This window comes from Falco punctatus (genome assembly GCF_963210335.1).
Source record: "Falco punctatus genome assembly, chromosome: 1".
In the NCBI taxonomy this organism is placed as follows: Eukaryota; Metazoa; Chordata; class Aves; order Falconiformes; family Falconidae; genus Falco; species Falco punctatus.
Window position 1 is genome coordinate 45,223,565 of NC_137580.1, and position 19,486 is coordinate 45,243,050.

The 19,486-nt window shown below is 36.0% G+C and overlaps 1 protein-coding gene across 3 annotated transcripts in view; it reads right to left on the minus strand.

Annotated features, from left to right (window-relative positions):
* Positions 1 to 19,486, minus strand: part of CTBP1 (C-terminal binding protein 1) — a 251,265-nt gene that overhangs the window by 192,940 nt on the left and 38,839 nt on the right. For 2 of the 3 annotated variants that reach the window (XM_080366770.1, XM_080366769.1), the window contains exon 2: positions 415 to 575. In XM_080366770.1, coding sequence (XP_080222896.1) covers positions 415 to 472 — 58 coding nt within the window. In that variant the 5' untranslated portion in view covers positions 473 to 575. Of the gene's footprint in view, positions 1 to 414; positions 576 to 19,486 lie in introns of those variants that run through there. The other variant, XM_080366775.1, reaches the window with a different exon arrangement.

The window sequence follows — 19,486 nt, forward strand, 5'->3', positions numbered from 1 at the left end:
TTTGATTTTCTACTGCCTTCCTAGGATTAGATACAGGCTGTTAAATCAATCTATATAAAGTAAGCCTGTAGAGAAAGACCCTTGAGAACACTATGTGGTCATCTTATCCTTTCACTATTATTATTTTATATAAAACCACAATCTTTCACAGTGTTTGGGTAGAGTGTTATAAAATGCAACGATGAAAGCAAACTTAACTGTAGAAAAGTATGGAGTTCACAAACTAATTGCTTTTATCTGTCTAGGTCTCTTTTCACCCCAAAAAAGCCTTTGTGCAGAGTTAATATCAACTCAACAGGAACTGCAACTGAACTAAAATACACTGAACGACCAAAAAAGAAGAGTTCCAGTCTTCAGAAATATAAGCAATCCATGAAATTAACAAAGTTAACATTAAAAATTGAAATGTCTAACCTTCAAATATGCGATCCAGACGTTGCCGCTTCACTTTGTGTTTGTCCATTAGAGACATAAGAGTGGAAGCTCAAAGAACGTCTCCACACAGCTTGGTGATGGTCTTCTCAAGCCAGCCACAAATCAGAAATGCTTACTGTCTTTTATAAACTTACTTTCACCTGTGAACAGAAAGATAAACTTCTTAAACTTTAAAAATATGGAAAATTTTTTCACCTCTTTCCAGAAAAATGACCTATAAATAATTCAGATAATTAAAGACATGAAGTTCTTAAATCCTATTAGGTAGGTGATATTTCACAACAAACTGCCTTCTAAAAACGTTGAGATGCAAAGCACACAGCACAGCTCAAACAAGCCAGTATAAGAAATGCTCCAGGACAGCTTGTTTTCTTTTGACTTTCAAATACTCTTTTCACCCTTTCACTAAACACATCACCAGCTGAAGAAGGTATCTCAGGCAGGCACAGGTACAGAATTTCCATAGAACAACAGAAATGCGTCCACCCCGAATGAAACTGGAAAGCCACACTTCCGCATCATAACATTCACAGCAAGAGACAAAACCTCTTTTCATTCTTAACTTTTAAGCTTTCAATGATAAATAAACCAGAGTTTGATACCTGAAAGTTGAAGGAAACTATTCAAGGAGCACAAACCGGAGGAAATGCATCACGGTGACAACACAATGCCAACGTCTATATCAACCAAATGGCATTTAAAGCAGGTTTATGCATGACTAGGCAAGCTCTTTGGCAGCAAATACCACTAAGCACTTTTCAGATACCATGTAGCTGGGCAAGACAGCGTAAGGGTATTGCAACAAGCAGTCTGCATTTTAAGCCAAACCACTGAGAAGCAGGAAGGGGGGATGGGGAAAGAGAAGAAAAAATCCCCCAACAATAATCTAATCGTAGAGGTAGATTATAAAATGCACAAAAGCAAGTGGATGGGGTAAAACTAAGAGTACAGATCGTCTAAAAAAGCAGAATCAGAGCACCGCTGTCTTTAAATATCTCAGTAGACTTTAAGAAAGAAACTCGGAGAATGCTGTATTACAAGCACAGCGCACATGAAAACAAGCCAAATAATCCACTTCCCTGTTCCTTTTTATTCCTGCCCAACAGCTTTCAACATCAGTGGAGAGAATTAAATGTCCTTACAAGTGACTGAACCTGGAAATCTGCTTGTATCTTTTTAGAGGCTAAACTTTTCTACAACCATAGGCAAATTGCATCAACATATTATGAAGATTCATGCACTCCGGGTGAAATGATAAAAATATTTCTAATATTAAGAACTGCATATTTGCATTAAAATAGGTATCTTTACCATCACTACCCTGCTTGGCACATTTGGACTTTTATCAAAGTTCCTTTCTTTGTGTTTATTTTCATTTAAAAATGGAGTGAATGTGCAACACTCATCATGCTTTTAACACTTTATTCAGCCTTATCCTGTGCGTCACTTTCCCTCCACACTTTTTATCCTCAAATTCAAGATTCTTCTCCTGTTTTCCATGTCTGTTCCCAGCTGAATATAACCTCCCATCATGAATGGGAAAAAAAAAAATGATGAAGAATGAAGAAGCCCAGTATTTTCTCTTTAAAAAAAACAAAAAGAATGTTACCATTTTAGAAATTTTCTATTACTTTTTCCAACATTATTTATATAATACAACATTCTTCAGTGTTGAATATGGCTCTAAGATTGCACAAGCATTGCATCAAACCTAATGTGCATTTTAAAACCTTAGAAGCCAGCTATATAGCCACCTGCCTTTGCTTAAGCCAACACCCCAAACTTGTGTAGAGGATGAGTCCTAAACCAGTCTTTAATTCCCTTATCACTTCTGGTTTATAATCTACTTCCTTCAGTTATCACATAGAAAGATCTAGAGGATAAGAAAAACTACAGTACAATGAACATTTTAAATACCAGTCATGGTTTAAATTTTTATAGCTTATTTAATTTCCCATCTTGTAGAAACATACATGCCTGCTAGCATCCTTGTGCCGCTTTGTTTATTCATTCAGCAAAAGATTTTTCCAGTGTAGTCATTCTACGTACAAAGCTGGATGACAGCTGTAAAAAAACAAACATCTGTAACTATTGACCTACCACTGAAAGTGTCACCAGATGTTTTCTATCTGTCTACAGTAGCTTCAAAGTGTACCAGATAAATCAAGTAGTTTTCTTTTAAACATTGTCATAAATTTCAAAATAAAACATTTTTGAGCAAAAAATTAAATTAACATGTTAACACAGTTCTAAATTTAACCCTCATACAGTTTTTTTATACTTCATGTTCTAACACAAAGAGAAGATGATGATATGGGAAGTATTTCCCAGCAAAACAAAAGCCTTATAATTATGGGAGCATTAGTTACTGCAATTACTAAACCACAACATGAATAATTGTATTTGAGAAATTCACTAAAAATACAAGCACACTGCCTAATGAATTAAAAATCAGAACACAAAATACCAAATGGTATTTAAGATCAGACTTCTGTAGTTCAATACTTAAGATAAAGCGAGAATCCAAGTGATTTAAGAATACATACTGCTTATCATGTATGTCAAGTATTAGCTACAAAGCCATCCGAGATACACTCAATGTAAACAACTCTTTTAAGCAGTATAAATTTTAGATGAAAATATACACTGCTGAAAACCATTAGATTTTTTTCCTCGGTTAAGCAGATGATTCCAGTGTTTAAAAATATTTTTAAAGAAACTGCCTCTGTGTATTGCAATCTGAGGCATTTAGCTCTTTCTTGAGAAAGGAAGACCTTCACACTTCCTGAGACTTCAAGATAAAAGGAAACGGGAATCAGGAATCTCCAACATTTTTACAGGAGTGTGAGAAAATCCTACAGGCTAAAACAGGAATGATAAGTAAATAAATCAACTCTGATTTCAGTTTTCAAAACAGGTAACAATGGTAATGGAGTAAAGGATAAACATCAGCTGCAAGGGAGATGATTTGAAGGAAGGCCCATTCAAAACCTACAATCTTCTTTCCAGAGAGAGAGGAGGAAAAGGAAGCAGACTGAGAAATTAATTCTTTTTAACAAGGCAAACCAGTAAATTATACACATGCTTGTAGCTTGAGACAAACCTTAAATTATTAGGGAAGAACTCCCCTCAAACCCAAAAGGTTGCAACATGCAGTGCAGAACCATTTCCTTTGCATCAGTCTAACAAGTTTGTGTGGACCAGATGATGTTTCCACTGAATCTGAACAGGTGGGGAAAGCCCACCAGAAAAACTGTGAAGCATATCATGCATCACCTCAGATTAGTTAGCCCACTAGCAAAAAGATTCAAACTATAAACTCTTCTGAGCACAGACTTTTACCTATACAGCTAGGAATAGCAAAAGGCTGATTTCTACCTTTGCCTCGCTGTCAGGCAAATAAAATCAAATGACGACCCAAATCAAATGATGAAGCATAAGAAAATCAAAACAGAAATGAAATTCACAGAACAAACTGCTAGATCACTAACACATCGAGAATAAGGTCATGAGGTTTCATGTTACCCTTGGGAATCTCAACCTTCATTTAATTTACTCATTCTAATATATGCTCTTTGGTCTGAAACTATACTGAGTTACTGAAATATTTTTTTCTTTCTACCATCAACTTTCAAAAAGTATAATATAAAGCTACATAAGAAAAATTATAAGTTTATATTCCATATTCTATTGCCATCAGGTTTTGAGGACTTCAAAAATTAGATTTCCAAGAAAATCCAGACTAATACTTTGCTTCTCTTTCCCTCCCACCCAAATAGATAAGATTTGTATTTTCCACGACACCTCATAAGCGTTGAAATGGCCATTCTGCACAGCCCTGGCAGAAGTAAGTAATTATAATGAAAATGTTGTTTTCCTTGTTATAAACATTTTAATTATCCTAAATAATTACATATTTTGCAGTAACTTTGTTTCAGATGGTAAACAGATTATCTAATCTAATTCCCCTGTCATGGGCAGGGACACCTTCCACTAGCCCAGGTTGCTCCAAGCCCCATCCAGTTGGGCCTTGGACACTGCCAGGGATGGGGCATCCACAGCTTCTCTGGGCAGCCTGTTCCAGTGTCTCACCACCCTCATCATGAAAAATTTCTTTCTTATGTTCAAGTCAACCATACCTAAGATTTCATGGTAAAACAGCCAGAGTCATTGATGAGTTGGATGGGGTGCTGGAGGCAACTGGGGCTGCTCACCAGGCAGAAGGATGCCTTCTGCAATGACTTACTGTTGCAACCATATGATCACCAATGTAAATACCTTACCTCACATTTGTTTACCTGAACAGGCGAGAAACAAAAGAGTTTGGGGTTTTTTTTGTCTCTCTTCCCTTCTCCCATTGATGTTTGAATACCTCTTCAGCGAAATGACCACAAGGACTGACAGGATGCATGCCAGTTTCATGGCTGGATGTCAGATATTCCTAGCATCTGAGATATTCTGTGCCACAACTAGTCCCCCAGCTTGTGCAGCTAAAAGACCAGCACCAGACTACAATTTTAAACCATACACTCTAGAATAATGGACTTCGCTCTTCCCAAAGCATGACATAGGAAGCTTTTCTGCAAATGTAACTCAATGCACAACCCAGAAATAAGAATTACTCACTCTACAACAATTATTGATGTTCCCTAAAAGTTAAGTTTCAGATTTTTCCCTTTTTTAGGAAAAGGGCGGGCTACAACCTATACTGAACACAACTTAGACCACAAGAAAGCTATTACTGAGAAATGCAAATTTATGTGAATTTCAAAGTATTTCTGAGGTACAAAACGAAGTATCTTGTGTTTAGCAAAAGAGAGGATAGTATCAAGTTGATAAACAGCAGAAAGCAAAATGACATGTAAAAATGCTAAGTCAGAGAAATCATCTTAATGTTCAAATAAAAGCAACAATACATTAACATAGCAAAAAGTCAACTTACTGAAGCAATGGCAAAAGATGGGCTCTAATTCTGAGAAAGGGAAAAAGAAACCTGATTATGTAGAAGAAACACTGTACTTGAAAAAGGTCTACAACTTATACTTGAACATTTCTAATGTCAGCAGCAGCATTGGTTCTGTATAAAATAAAAATTTTGGGTCAGACGACAGGTGGTTCATAATGGAAATTAGGTGATAGTTACATCTCGCTGAAGTTAGTGTACTACACCTAAACATAGAATATAAATTTAAGATTAATATCTGAATATTTTTTTTCTTTTTAAAGTCTGAACGGATTGTTCAACAGTATTTCTCATTAGGACTTTGAAAAATGCCCGATTAAAAATACAGAGGAATCTCAAATAGGAGGATGAGAAAAAGAGAATAAAGACTTTTGTTTGCATGTTTCTTCAAAATGCAGCAATAATAAGTCTGCTACAACAACACTAGAACATTCTATTCTAAAATTTTGCAGGACTGCATTCGTTCTTACATTTTATTTCATGCTGCTCTCCTTTTCTGAAGATACTGTGAATTATACTTAAAACTTCTGCATTATAAAACCATCACATCATCTTCACCATACTCAAAATGACTCTTGCAAAGTTTTAAATTACATTTAAAAATAAGTGTGGCCCAAAGAGCCGAACAAAAAGATTAATTGCCAGAAGAAAAAGTATTAGGTCAGATTTTCTGTGCAGAAGTTGAAGTTATTCCATCTTGTATTACAAAAGCTAATACTGAATTAAAAAGAAAATATATAATTGTATTTGCCTGTCAGACAATTTATCTTGCCATTAAGCGTGGTTAAGCCACTTTGCCTTACCATTAGATGTCAGTACAGTCTAAGAGAAACTGTACAGGGAGCTTCAAGATCAATAAATTAATCACAAAAGTGAAGTAATTACTGAATTAGACACCAAAAAGAATCTTAAATACTGTTCAAAAAAGGACTAAACCCCAAGCATTATAATGGCATTACCTAAATCTAAGATGCATCTATCTCAAAAAAGATGGGAGAACTCTAAAAAGAGCTAGGACAGGCAATAAGTACGGTCCAAGGCATAGAACAGCTTGCTGAAAAAGGACAAAAAGAAATGCACTGGTACTCCCCAGCCTGAAGACGACATGACTGTGGGGAATACAACAAATACATATAAAATATGCACCATGTCTCAATTCAACATATAGGTAGCACACAGTGAAATAGTAACCCAGCATATTAGAAACAATAGAAAGCTTTGTCACGGAGTATGTAATTAAACTGTAAAATCTGGTGTCACAGGTCTTGTGGATGCCAAAACTTTAAGTGGTTCTTAAAAGGAATTAGACAAGTTTATGGAAAACCCATCAGTGGTCACTGACAATAATGGCCACAATGCAAACCCAGGTCAGAAATCCATAAGCTGGTAAATACCAAAGGGAAGAAAAATGTCACGGCATGCTTGCTTTGTTCCCATGTACAGCAACCGCTGCACTACTGTTACACTGACCAAATGTCTGTTTACCTCAGCATCCAACAGTTGCAATGAAATGAGATGCCTCATGAAGAGCGGGAGCACAGCAAAGCTGATATTTTCCTTAAGCATCTGCTATTGTCCACTCCTGGAGACAGAACACAAGACGGATGCGCCTGAAGTCCCTTCCAACACACAGGCACACCTCACATTCTTAGGAAACTACATCTAAGGTTATACTACAACACATACTGACCCAGCCATGCAGGAGGTGAGGTCCACAGCTCTCAGGGATGCACAAAAACCATCCTAACACAAAATAAAACTGAAACGACTTAGTACCATTATGCCTAAAAGATACTGCTGCAATCAGGTTTGACAGTCTCTCCAATATAGATCTTAAGAGACTACTAGAAAATCATCCTAAGTAAAAACTGCTAGTGCCATAGACTTCACAACAGCACACAGTAAGCTCTTCTAGCAACAAGTGTCCTTTATTATGGCTGGTTTTGCTTAATTGTAAGCTTAGCTTAGAATTCCAGTCATCAGATTCTCTTAAAGTTTTGCCTGGCAGATGGAAGAACTTTATGTTCTTTACACAGGTACCTCTTAGGCATCCCCTGATCTACCTGCAGAAGAGACCAAGCTCCTTGACACCCCTAGAACATCATGTTTCTGCTCCTAAATTGTGTCAGACTTTTGCATCCATAAATTCAGCAGCAAGTCACTGAAGTACTGGTCTGCAAGTGCTAGAACAAGACAAAGCCTTGCAGGAGCAGTTGTATCAATGTCCAAGGCAGAAGAACCTCTACTGCTCTCTCTCACAGTCCTCAGATACATTCTGGGACTGTACCAAAGATGAAAAGACTTTACACTTGCTTCAGCAGTTTATTTGTCACCACTACAAAGTCACTTCTTTTTAGGATGGCGTTCTCTGCCCCGTGAGTACAGCCAACAGTCTCTCATTCTGTATTTATGATCTAAAATTTGAACACAGTTTGATAGAGTACAGCTTATCAATGCAAGCTTGATTGCTCTGCAGCATTTCCATCTTTCTTTTTATTCACATCAGCAGTTTTTACTATATTTATCAGTGAAGGGTTTTTTCCCCTGTTGATAAAAATGTTCAAAATAAGGCCGAGAATGCCCCTTATCAGCATGTGATTAGAAACAAAGCATACAGGTTTTTGACCTATTGTTCACTATTTTTTAACATTGTGAAAAAATATTTTGTACTATTCAATGTTTTTAATCAAATTACTTTAGTACCAAGTAAAAGATCTTCCAAAATGTAATGCAGTAATTTGATCATCATAAACACTTATTTTTATGGCACAAGATTATAAAAATGATGTTCTTGACAGGGAACATGGAGAAAACAGTAGAAGTTGCAATAGTAATTCTGTCATTATAAGCTTCTTATGAGATATTTGTCTTTACCATAAGGGTTTTTTTCCCAAGGCCTTTTTTCCTTAGTAGCATTCTCTCTCCATTATACATCTGTCCACAAGCCAAAAATTACTCACTACTGAAAATGTATTACTGCAGATGTGTACAACTACAGACAGATGGGAAGCATCTCTGCTAACTCAGATTTCTAGGTCACGAATAAAGCTTTGCTCAGAAGCTCAAACTATGATTAGAAAATTATTAATGGCTACCTACCTGACACACCTCCATTTTAAGTAAAATTAAAAATAAATCCTTTCTGTCAGAAAACACTGGCTCACTGAGCAACATTACAGCTATGCTTCTCAAACAGTATTTCTAAAAACTTCATTTCAGGTATTCAGCACAAGCTTCTTCAGAAAGATTGGCATTGTGACAAGCCTCAGTCTTACCCATGAACAGGTTTAAACGAAATGAAAATGAAGAGACTGGTGTGGTCTTTCTGAGATTACGAATCTGATTCACTCACATGTTGAATGCCCAGCTTTGCCTCTTCCTCTCAGACCTGAGACACACAACCCAGTGGGTGCGTTCCATATTTGATTCACATCAGTTTGGTTTGTAAAGCAACACACACATACAGAGTACAGAGTTACTGCGGTACCTACTGTTTCACAAAGCACTTTAAAACTCCCAAATGAAAACCATTTAAAAATTGCAAGTAAGTGGGTTGTTAGATCAGTGTCGAAGTAATCACTTCCGTATTTTTTGAAGTCTGAAATGAAAGAAAATTAAATTGAACGAAGGTCTATCTCCACTCAACTTTTTCTGAAAAGGCTGAACAGATGAAAGCCTCCCTCCCTCTTGGAGAGTTGGATACAAGAGACAGTAACTGTGTAAATGAATGAAACCAAATCTGAGGAATTTTGAGAAACAACAGCAGTGAAACTGAACTGCCCCTACAGAAAATAATTCAAAACACAAGGTTTTCATCATTTGAATCAGAAACTCAAGATTAATAATATGTATTTAATATATTAATGCACCTGAGAGAGCATAACAGGATGCAAAATATTAGTCATCACTCATGACAATAGAAAAGGCTAATGCCTCCGTTAATGAATTCTCTAGGAAAGGAAACAATTACTGGTACATTTCATGAATCTCCATTGCTAGCAAGGATTCAAATCAGCAGGGAGAAAAGATTACTTTTAACCTTTTATTGATTTATTGGCGCTTTTTTTTTTCTCTAAGACAGACACAAACCCACATCAAAATGCCAGGCACATGGACTGTGTGTGTACTCCACATATGAAACTAGTTCGTCTGTCACAGATCTCCTACTGTTGCAAGTATCCCATGGATGTCCAAAAACCTGTGCTCTACAGATTAAAACTACTGATTTAATATATCCTTGTTCAGTGGAAAAGGAGGGGTGTGGAAAAAAGAAAGAAGCTATATGCTGAAAGTGAGTAAGAAATCAAGTCTGAAGACATTTAGACTAGAAAGTTAGTAAAGGCTGATTAAGTTTAGAAAACGAACTGTGGGACCTGCATTGGTTTTACCTCTGCCCCAAAAAGCCTAGTATGTTGTATATGAGCACACATGCTACTGTAAGAAAGCATGTTAAGTACTGGGAAAACATTTTTTGAGATTGTATACTTTCCACTTGAACAGTAAACTCAGATATTTAAATGTTATGATTGCACCTCATTTCTTCAAAATCACTTTTATACTTAATTATTTCAGTGAAATAACTTTATTCCTAGGGCAAATAAGATTCTTGGCCATATTTTTAGTTTTCCATATTAGTACCCTGTGGCAGCAATGTACCACCAGCAGTATCAGTAGTAACTTTTTCATGCAAAAAGCTAGTATCTCATATTTTCAAGATGTGCAGTACTACAGCCCTAGGTTGGAAACACCTGACATCCTTCATGTAAGGCATTTTTTAAGATAAGTATAAATTCATCTTGTAATACTTCATGTTAATTAGAATACACACTATAGAGCTTAAGAATGGAATTTTAACTGTTTAACCAATTAACTACTGCGGATATTATAATTTTTCCTCAATTACTAGAAGAAGAAAGAAAAAAAGAAAAAAGACACTTGGACTGATTAAACTTCCAGAAATTGTTTCCATTTATGCTCTGGTCAAAGACAGAAAATATCAAGGATAAAGTTTTGCTTCTATAGCTCCTACTCTTCAGATTATGGCAACTCACTCCAGTCAGAATAAAAGATATCTGGTCTGGGTATTCATCTATTGCTTACTTAGGTGTCCTTTTTTAGTAGCACATAAATTACAAATGTATTTTTAAAAATTTGTACATAGACATATATAAATTACATGTGTTTGGGTGGGGTTTTTTTTAGTGCTGTAAAAATGCTGGACCATTGCTTTCTCCCAGTTTAATGAGAAGACAACTTCCATCACCTAAAAATAGTAAACCAGTAAGTATCAAGTGCATTTACTCCACATTTCCAGACATCAATGTTAAAAAGATACTTAAAAATAATCAAGTGTAACATAGATCCTGGCAACATGATTTCCCTCCTTACTAAGCAACCAAAACTTGGAAATAAGGTAATATAAAACAAGAGAGCAAACAAGTGACAATTTCCATTAACTTTAGAAGTATTACCCTTTGTGTTTTAATCTAAGCCATCTCTGTCAAGCTTTGCACCTTTACCTACAGTCCTATAAACTACAGAATGCTTTAGGTTGGACGGGATCTTTAAAGACCATCTCATCCAAAACCCCATTGTGGGCAGGGACACCTTCCACCACATCGGATCACTCAAAGCCCCATCCAGCCTGGCCTTGACGCTTCCAACGATGGGGCATCCATGGCTGCAGAACCACACCAGAGTGTTAAATTTTACATATCAAAACCAGTTTGCAAGTGCTGTAAACTGAAGCTATAAAGAACACAACTATTAGAATACCTACTTGGCAAACCAGAAAAATACTACTGAACCCTACAAAAAATACCTAAAAGTGTAACTACCAGATTATTTTCCACTGTGGCTCCTTCACCCTTGGTCTCCTGGAAACAGCTATCTAGCCTTCAAGGCATCACTGACTGTCTTCCTGCAATCAACTTTCATACTTGACTAAAAAAATCGTTTAATTGGCAATTCTTTCCCCCTCGCTTTGGTGTCAATCGACATTTCCTGACATGACATTTCATTAAGAAATTGCCAGCCAACTACACTCCCATCTCAATCACAGTAGTACGGAGCATTTTCACACCTTGCTAAATTCTGTAAGCAATCTCCATCGCAATTACAGGAATTGCTTATGTAGAAGATTAATGCTGGTGACTAGGATACAGTTAACACATTTAACTGTGGGGAAACAAAGAATTGAAAGTACCATTAGTCTCTGACTGACAATTGCGTATGATATAATATATTGTAAGCAACACTAGCATATGCTACACATTTTCCAAACTGATTGTTTTGTCTCTGTCCAGCATATAAACTCATCTGCTCTTTCTTTTATTCAGAAGCTGGAAGGCAGAGTCGAAAACTAGAGTCATTACAGACTGCTTCACTATGGAGTTCTGCAAAATTCACTTTTCAGACTTATACAGGAGGTATAGTTTTTAAACTGGATTTTCCCCTCTTCTATTTACACTGTGGTGAGATGTAGTCTCTCTCAAGAGAAAGGACCTTTAAAATCTCAGAATTGTGTTCTTTATCTCTACATTCAAAAGTCACATTCAAGAGCTCTCCAATGTCACAGAGCAGCAGCTTGCTTGGTTTTCAAGATGCACTTCAATGTAAAACTACTTTATCTTTACTGTAAAACAATTCTGAAATTTGCAAGAGGGGACCAACTGGCAATTTTATTTTCATGCACTGAAATCATTAGGTAAGAGTTCGAAATCTTAGAAAGCTTCTTCATGCTCATGTCAGGATGCAATATCCCCTACATTATGTATGCCAAAAACCCTGGCATAATAAGTCCGTCCAAATGCAACAAGCTATTTTGTTTTATTCCAAAAAGGTTTTAGTGCAACTACATTCATCATCGTATCTCAGCATCTTTCTGCAATATAACTAGTGCAACTATAAATTTTCACAGTTTATCTCTCTCATATCTGGGAAGAGATCTGTACATGCAGCCTGCTATATTTAGTTTCCTTATTTGAACATATATGTTGTTTTGTATCTTGTTACAGAAGAAAGATCAAGCAAGAAGTGCACTTGGCAGCAGGTCTGGAAAGTGATAAGACCATAATAGTCTTTAATGGAAATTCATTTCAGTCCTACGCTACACTAGCAAATAAAATTTCCAGCCCATATTAACTTGAAGGTTAACTCTTCTTGATTAATTAGAATGCTCCTGTTACTGAAGAGGGCAGGTTTTATCTAAAAGTTTTAAACTATCTGAAGTGCATAACATTTTACATCTTGAAGATAAGGCCAAAGCTGTGAATATAATATTCTCTCAAAAAACTAAGTAGAGACTTAAAAAAAAATGTAAAAAGACTGAAAGCTAGACATGGACAAAGTAGTTTGCATTTCTCAAGAAATGTGTTCCTTAATTCTGGATGAAAGTTGAAGATATGAGACAAGAAAAGCAGCATTGCACATTACATCCAGCACCCAAGCCACAAGTTCACATCCTCAAACCTTTTAACCAGTCATCAGGCAGATGACTACAACTGAAATAAGAATTATTCCTCATAGGACTCCTTGGGGAATAGGTGTGGTGGTGGCACACTGTGTCACTATATACTGAATATGCTTTATCAAGAAACTCTTGAACCATTTTAGTGTATTGATCTTCTGTCAGACAGAAGCATGACAATCCTCGCCTATGAGAATGCCACACTGTCACCAAGAGTGAGGAACATCTGCTCACCACCCACCAGCAGGTCCCTCAGTAGTGCCCTGTGCGGCTTTCCAAGGCACATTCTGCCATCCTGTTGACTTTTAAAAAGGGTTATATAAAAATTTACATAAATTAGATGAACTTCCTATTGATTTCTGCTTGACTATGAGCTCCTCCAGTAATGTCAAACGTATGATAGTTAGCTGGAATCAGAGTACCTGGGAAAAAAAGCAGAGTTTTGCAGTACTGCATCCAGGCGGAAAAAGAGATTTCTTCCATGAAAGACTCACTGTGCTACTTTTGATTGTCAGCAGTCCAAGTTGTTCATAGCTCTTCCGCAGGCCAACTACGCCAAAAATACTACTCATAAAGGGTACTCATCAGAAGATCTGCAGGAGTCACACTGTGCAAAAAAACTGTTTTTGGAATCTGCTTTTCATAGCTGGGAAACCCTAGCGTTTCACATTCTCCTTATTTTTAGAGCTCCACAATACTTGCTGTCCTCTCTTCTCCTCACTACAACTTCCTCACCTCCTCCTCCAGATGACTCCTGAACTCTCCATCGACTATCACTTACTCCTCCTTGCTCCTTTGTGGTTTTCAGGCACACTGCTAGGAAAACAAAGCTCCTAAGCCCAGCAGACTGCCTGGATCATCAACTCAGTTCTCTGTCAGGAGACATAAGAACAGAATGAAACTCTGGTTCCCCTTTTAAATATGGGAACCTGTGTGGAAGTGATTCAGAACTGGTTACGATTTGCCTCTTCTCCCTCACTTTCACAGCATTACTATCTCCACTAAAACACTCAAAACTGTTTCAAAGCTTAATATTAGAACCTAAATAGCCAGATGATATTGTCCTGTCTTTAGAAAACAAAGCAGACAAAAAACAAAAGCAGCTTTTCTAAGTAGCAAAATCAAAACAATCTTCAGAAGAGACAATCCCAATCCTCCTTCCAAAAGAAATACTAGGAGATGCTAGTATTACACTTCCATTAAATTCCTCTCCAGCCTGCATAGTAATTAATTGTAATACTCTACAGGAAGTAGGAAAAAAAATTACTTTCAAACTCTGAAAATATATTCTACATTGTGTGCTGACCCATTCTATGTGGGAAAGAATATCTGCTATCCCCTTACAGAGATCTCCAGGTTGCCTAACCCCAAATTCCATGAACTGTCACTTGAGCCAAAATAATATGAGCAACTCAAATATGCAAGAGGTCAACAGCCACCAGACCAAATGCAAAGAGCATTGTAACAGGAATCCATGGCTGAAAGAAGGTTGTGGCAACCTTACTAAACTGTATCTGAAGTATGGTTAAAACTGCAGTGATGCCAAAAATCCTGTAAGAGATCTTATGACTCAAGAAAACAACTTTAAATAGAACAAAACCATCAGAATAGAAGCTTAGTCCTCAAAGCTCTTTGCTGAAATATTCTGGTTTTACCTATTAAAAGCAAGAAGTAGTGAAATAACTTCAATAAATTCTACTGAGTCAAGAATAGCAATACTACCAAAATTTGAATTTTTTCATCTCTTTTCAAAGACACCCCGTACATTAAGAGCTGTTTCATTATTAAAGCAACAGTAGACAGATTGCCTCACTAACTTTATCATCGTAACGAAGTATACATAACTGTAAGCAACAAACAAAAGTTTTATAAATATATGCAGCTACAACTTTATTTTTCAGTCGAGCTGCTGAAAACTGACACACTTCCGTCTTTGCCTCCCCAAAAGTAAGAAAGTAAGGAATAAATGATGTATTTTTCTATGACTCAACTGGATTTAGTTTGCAAAATTGTTGAGGACTATTTCAGCATATCTATGCAAATTTTATGAAATAATTTCAAACAATAACACGATTCTCACCATTGATATTGTTAAGCTTCTTATTTCCAATCCATTTTCAGTATGCTCACACACCTCTGACACCTTTTATTCACATGATTGCAACTTTATCTGTATTTTAATCAGTATTTTTCACTGAGTGAGACAACAAAGAAGTAGCCAACAAAGTAAGTCTTTGTTTTCAAAACCCTCTTAAAACAAATAGGCTTAAACCAAAAGCAGTGGTCTGCAGCATGACCATCGGATTTTCATATGTAAAGAACCAAGAATGCAGAGTACATCTTACGGTCTCATGATAAACACTGACCTTCACATTTTAATTTATTGTACATAAAGGAATTTTGAACCAGGTAAAACTATATTAAACTCAGTTGAGGTAAGAAATCTATGGAAAAAACATGCGAACTGGGGCACTAATTTCTATCAAGGATAGATAAATGCTAACCTTGCTTTGACTGCTGGTATTATTTCTCCAGTATTTCAAAGACTGCCCACAAAAGATAAAGACCCTGCAATCTTTTCCTGATTATTTTCAATATAATTGAAGAATAGCTTTCCCAATGGATAATTAGATTTGGAAATATAAATGTCTCTTGCTTGAATGAATAACATCAGGAGTTCAACACTCCAAGACAAGTGTATTTGCAATTATATTACAGTTCAAAAACAAATGAAAAACTGTCCTCTGAAAAATCAAGTCTTAAAATAGACCAAAAGTACATGTGCTTTTGTTTTATCTGACAGGGTTGCATATCTGGATTGAGTTTGTTAGCTTCTCTGTGTCAAGATCTAGACAAAAATTATCTGTATAGAGGGAGTAAAATGTCAAATTCTGAATTATCTGACAATTCTACAACAGATGGCCTAAATATTAGTGATTCAGTTGCTGCTGGCATCGGGTCAGTTCTTTACTTGTTAATTAAGGACCTTAATTTTGAACTATTATTTTGCTATAAAATGCCCATCGGGCAAAAAGTTACAAAACGTATGTCTAAAGATTTTAAAGCTTGCTCTTCATTTATGCAAGAATTTCTATTCTGGCTAATCAATAAAATTCCAGGTTGAAAAAAACCCACTCCACTCCCACTTGTTCTAATAAGATCCAGATCTTGCCTTTAGTAAATATTGGCAGTATGCAAGTGTAGAAATGCCCAGCCCTATCCATTTCACCTCACATGCTGGTATATTTTATACTTTAAGATGCTCAGATATCAGATGCTCAGCCTCTTTTTCCAGAGGGCACACTGTGGGTTTGGAAAGCAAGTCAGAGGAAAGGTGACAAGAGGCAGCACCTTCTGCTTTACAGAAGACATATCCAGAGTCAGTCTTTCTCTACCACAGACTGGAGCTTGTTAGGGGTTCTCTCATTTGTATTGCAAACCTGACTTTGTCCTCCTTCAGATAGGGCCCAACTCCCTGCGTGCCAGCACTGGATCTCCGTATTTCCTCTTCCCTCTTGCAGCAGCAAAAAGAACATCTGATCCTCTCTTTACTCCAAGTCCATCACAAATTGCCCCAATCTGCCCAGAGCAGCTCTAGGCCACCTTGAGACAAGTCCCTGGTGCACTCTCTCACATCCTGACTTGGGAACTCTCCCAACATGAAGTTGAAGGATTGCCATGCCACAGACTTCAAAAATAAGTAACACTTAAATGGGCTATACATGAACACATTATTGCACTGGAATCTACTAAGGAAAAATTAAATGCTTGAAAGAGTTAAAATTCACTGCACTTGATCATTAAATCCAAGATCATTCTAAAGTATATCCAAGGTAACTGACGAAAATCAAATGTGAAATAGTTGCTACACACAAAAAAGTATCCCTCTCAAACCACGTCCTCAGATTTTCTTCCCATTGCTATGTCCTCAGTGTGGAAACACGTTCCCCCAGATCACTTCCTCTCAACTAGTCTACATCTGCACTGGTGATGAGAACATTTCACCATCACTTACTGCTGGGAGCAATTCCTCAAGCAACTTGAAGCTAAAGTTTGCTCCCTCCAGAAGCACCAGTTTGTTATCTGATGCTTTGAAATCTATATGTAAGAACCCATAAGGGCTGGCAAATACATGATTGGGTATTTATAAACTCTACAAATATTAACATATTTTAGAAAGCAAAAAGAAGTGTACCACTACAACTTTCACTTTCCATTAGATGTGCATTGCCTGAGAAAAACCCAACTAGGCAGTAATCAACATGGATAATACATCTTTAAATGTAATATATAATTATATTTTAATAGAAAGAAATGAAATTTGACAGAAGTATGGGATTTTCAACTACTACTATGCAATGATAGATTTAACAATAGCCAGAAGATGCATTTGAAGGAAATTGAAATTTCAAGCTTGGAAATCTATCAATTTTTATAATTTTCTTACTTTACAAAAACTAATGACACAACCACCACCCTGAAACGCTGTGGACTACTGCTTTACTTTTAAATATCAGGGATGTCTTTGACTTCTGTATAAGGCAAACACAGCAGCCCTAGACCTCTTAAACTAAGCCTCAACAAGTATTTCACTTCATTTAGAAGTTACATTTATTAGCAGCTTAAATAAAACATTCTTATAAATACAGCAATCAACTTTTTAAAATGTGCCCTTTTAAAATAAATCCTTGACACACTTCATTTTGATTTCTACCTATGTACAAGCAGTTGTCTAATGTTAAAATATAAACTATCTATGCACATGCAGCAGTTATGTTGGTCAGACTTGGTAATGGATAAAATTGTTGTTTCTTTGACTTTTGTTTGACAGAAGATGCCATGTGTAACAGCTGTTTGCCCCAGTTCCTTAAGGTGTAGTGGTGCACAGCAGAAACACAACAGCAAAGCACCTGCCACTGTTCTGAAAGCAAATGACTCACTCTATTCTAGTTCTTAATTTTCTATTGCTTATTAAAAATAGCAAATTTGATAACATAGAAATAAGCAACAGAAAATTAAGAATCAATAGAACAACCCATCGTTCTGAAAACAAATGGGTGCCTATAGATCCAGCATGCAATTTTTGATCACAAGAGTTAGGATACTTTTTACTGCATATCCCAAGGACTGAAACAGCTATGGCATAAATTAATAATAGTGAGTCCATAAAGGTTGAATTGATACTGACATCTTGGATATTATTGCTGTAAATGAAAGATTAATGGACAAAGGCACAAGATCCCAAAAGTCATCCAAGATATTTAATTATTAGGAAGCAACCAATAATCATATTAATTAGCACTGTTAAAAAATCCCATAGAGCAGTAAATGATTTCAAAGGAAATTTTGGCTATGACAATGACAAGTTAAGTAATAACTTACACCGGTGCCAGCACAGAATAAATGATTTAATGATCCCCACAGAAAGTTTTATTTTACTGAGATCAATATCTGACCCCTATTATACACTAAAAGCCATGCCTGAAACCAATTATAAGAACTATTGTTGGGTATCTCAATTACAAAGAAACTTCCTTCTCGATTGTCATTCCATCAAAATTAAATAGATTAACATTAAACTAAATGCATCTTTTCAGCATCTCAAGAGCAACAGCAACTATCAATATTTTAACATTTTCTTTAAAAAATCAACTCTTTGGTACTCAGCTCCATGTATGATTAAAAAAACAAAGCATTTTGCAACAGTATTTATTTCTATATGCAACATACTATCATCATAGCTAAGTGAACGTCCATAGCAATAATTATTTAATACTGCATGAGAAAGCTAAATAAAATTGTGAACTTAAGATTTTAGATTATTAAAAGTGTATTTTCAAAAAGCAATCCCTTTCAAACTTGACTTCTGTCAAATGTAACACTATCAAAAAAAAAAAGAAAAAAGGGGAGTTGTAAGGAAGTAAAACTTTCCAAACTAACACTATATAGCTAGTCTTCACATTTACGTAGTATTTTTAGAAGTAATACTCTTTGTACTTAAGTTTTGCAGAAACAGAAGTTAGCGGAAGATAATGGAAGGATGGAATAGTAATTATCACTTTAACTGTAAAAAAATTATGCCCACATGACAAAATTTATCATTTATAACAATTAGTAACTTTTTTAAATCCTATTTTCCAATAAAACTGGATAAGACTCATATAATAAAGGTAACATACACAAAGATGATAAATGTTTCATTGCATCATAAAATACTCCTACTTCAACTCTGCACGCTGCCTTTGGTCAGATCACATCCTGCTTGTGCACAAATACTGTTTATGGATGATACCAGGCAATAATAAGGGTAATCGTCACATGTCAATCAAACTTCACTTAAAAACGCAGTTAAATTGACAAGTATGACCTGAATGATGGAATACTCGATTAAAAACTGAGAAGTAGTGGAAATAAGGTTCTCTATTAACTCACCTTACCTTATGTTTGCCATGACCTAAAAGCAGGCTGAAGATCCTTATTACTGATTAGCGGTTAATATGTTAATCTAAAATAACCTACTTTTATATTTATTTATTTATATATGTCCATAAAGGGACCAAATCTTCAAATATCTTAATTAGAAATTTCCTACCAGGTTTACGCAATAGCTACTTTTAAAT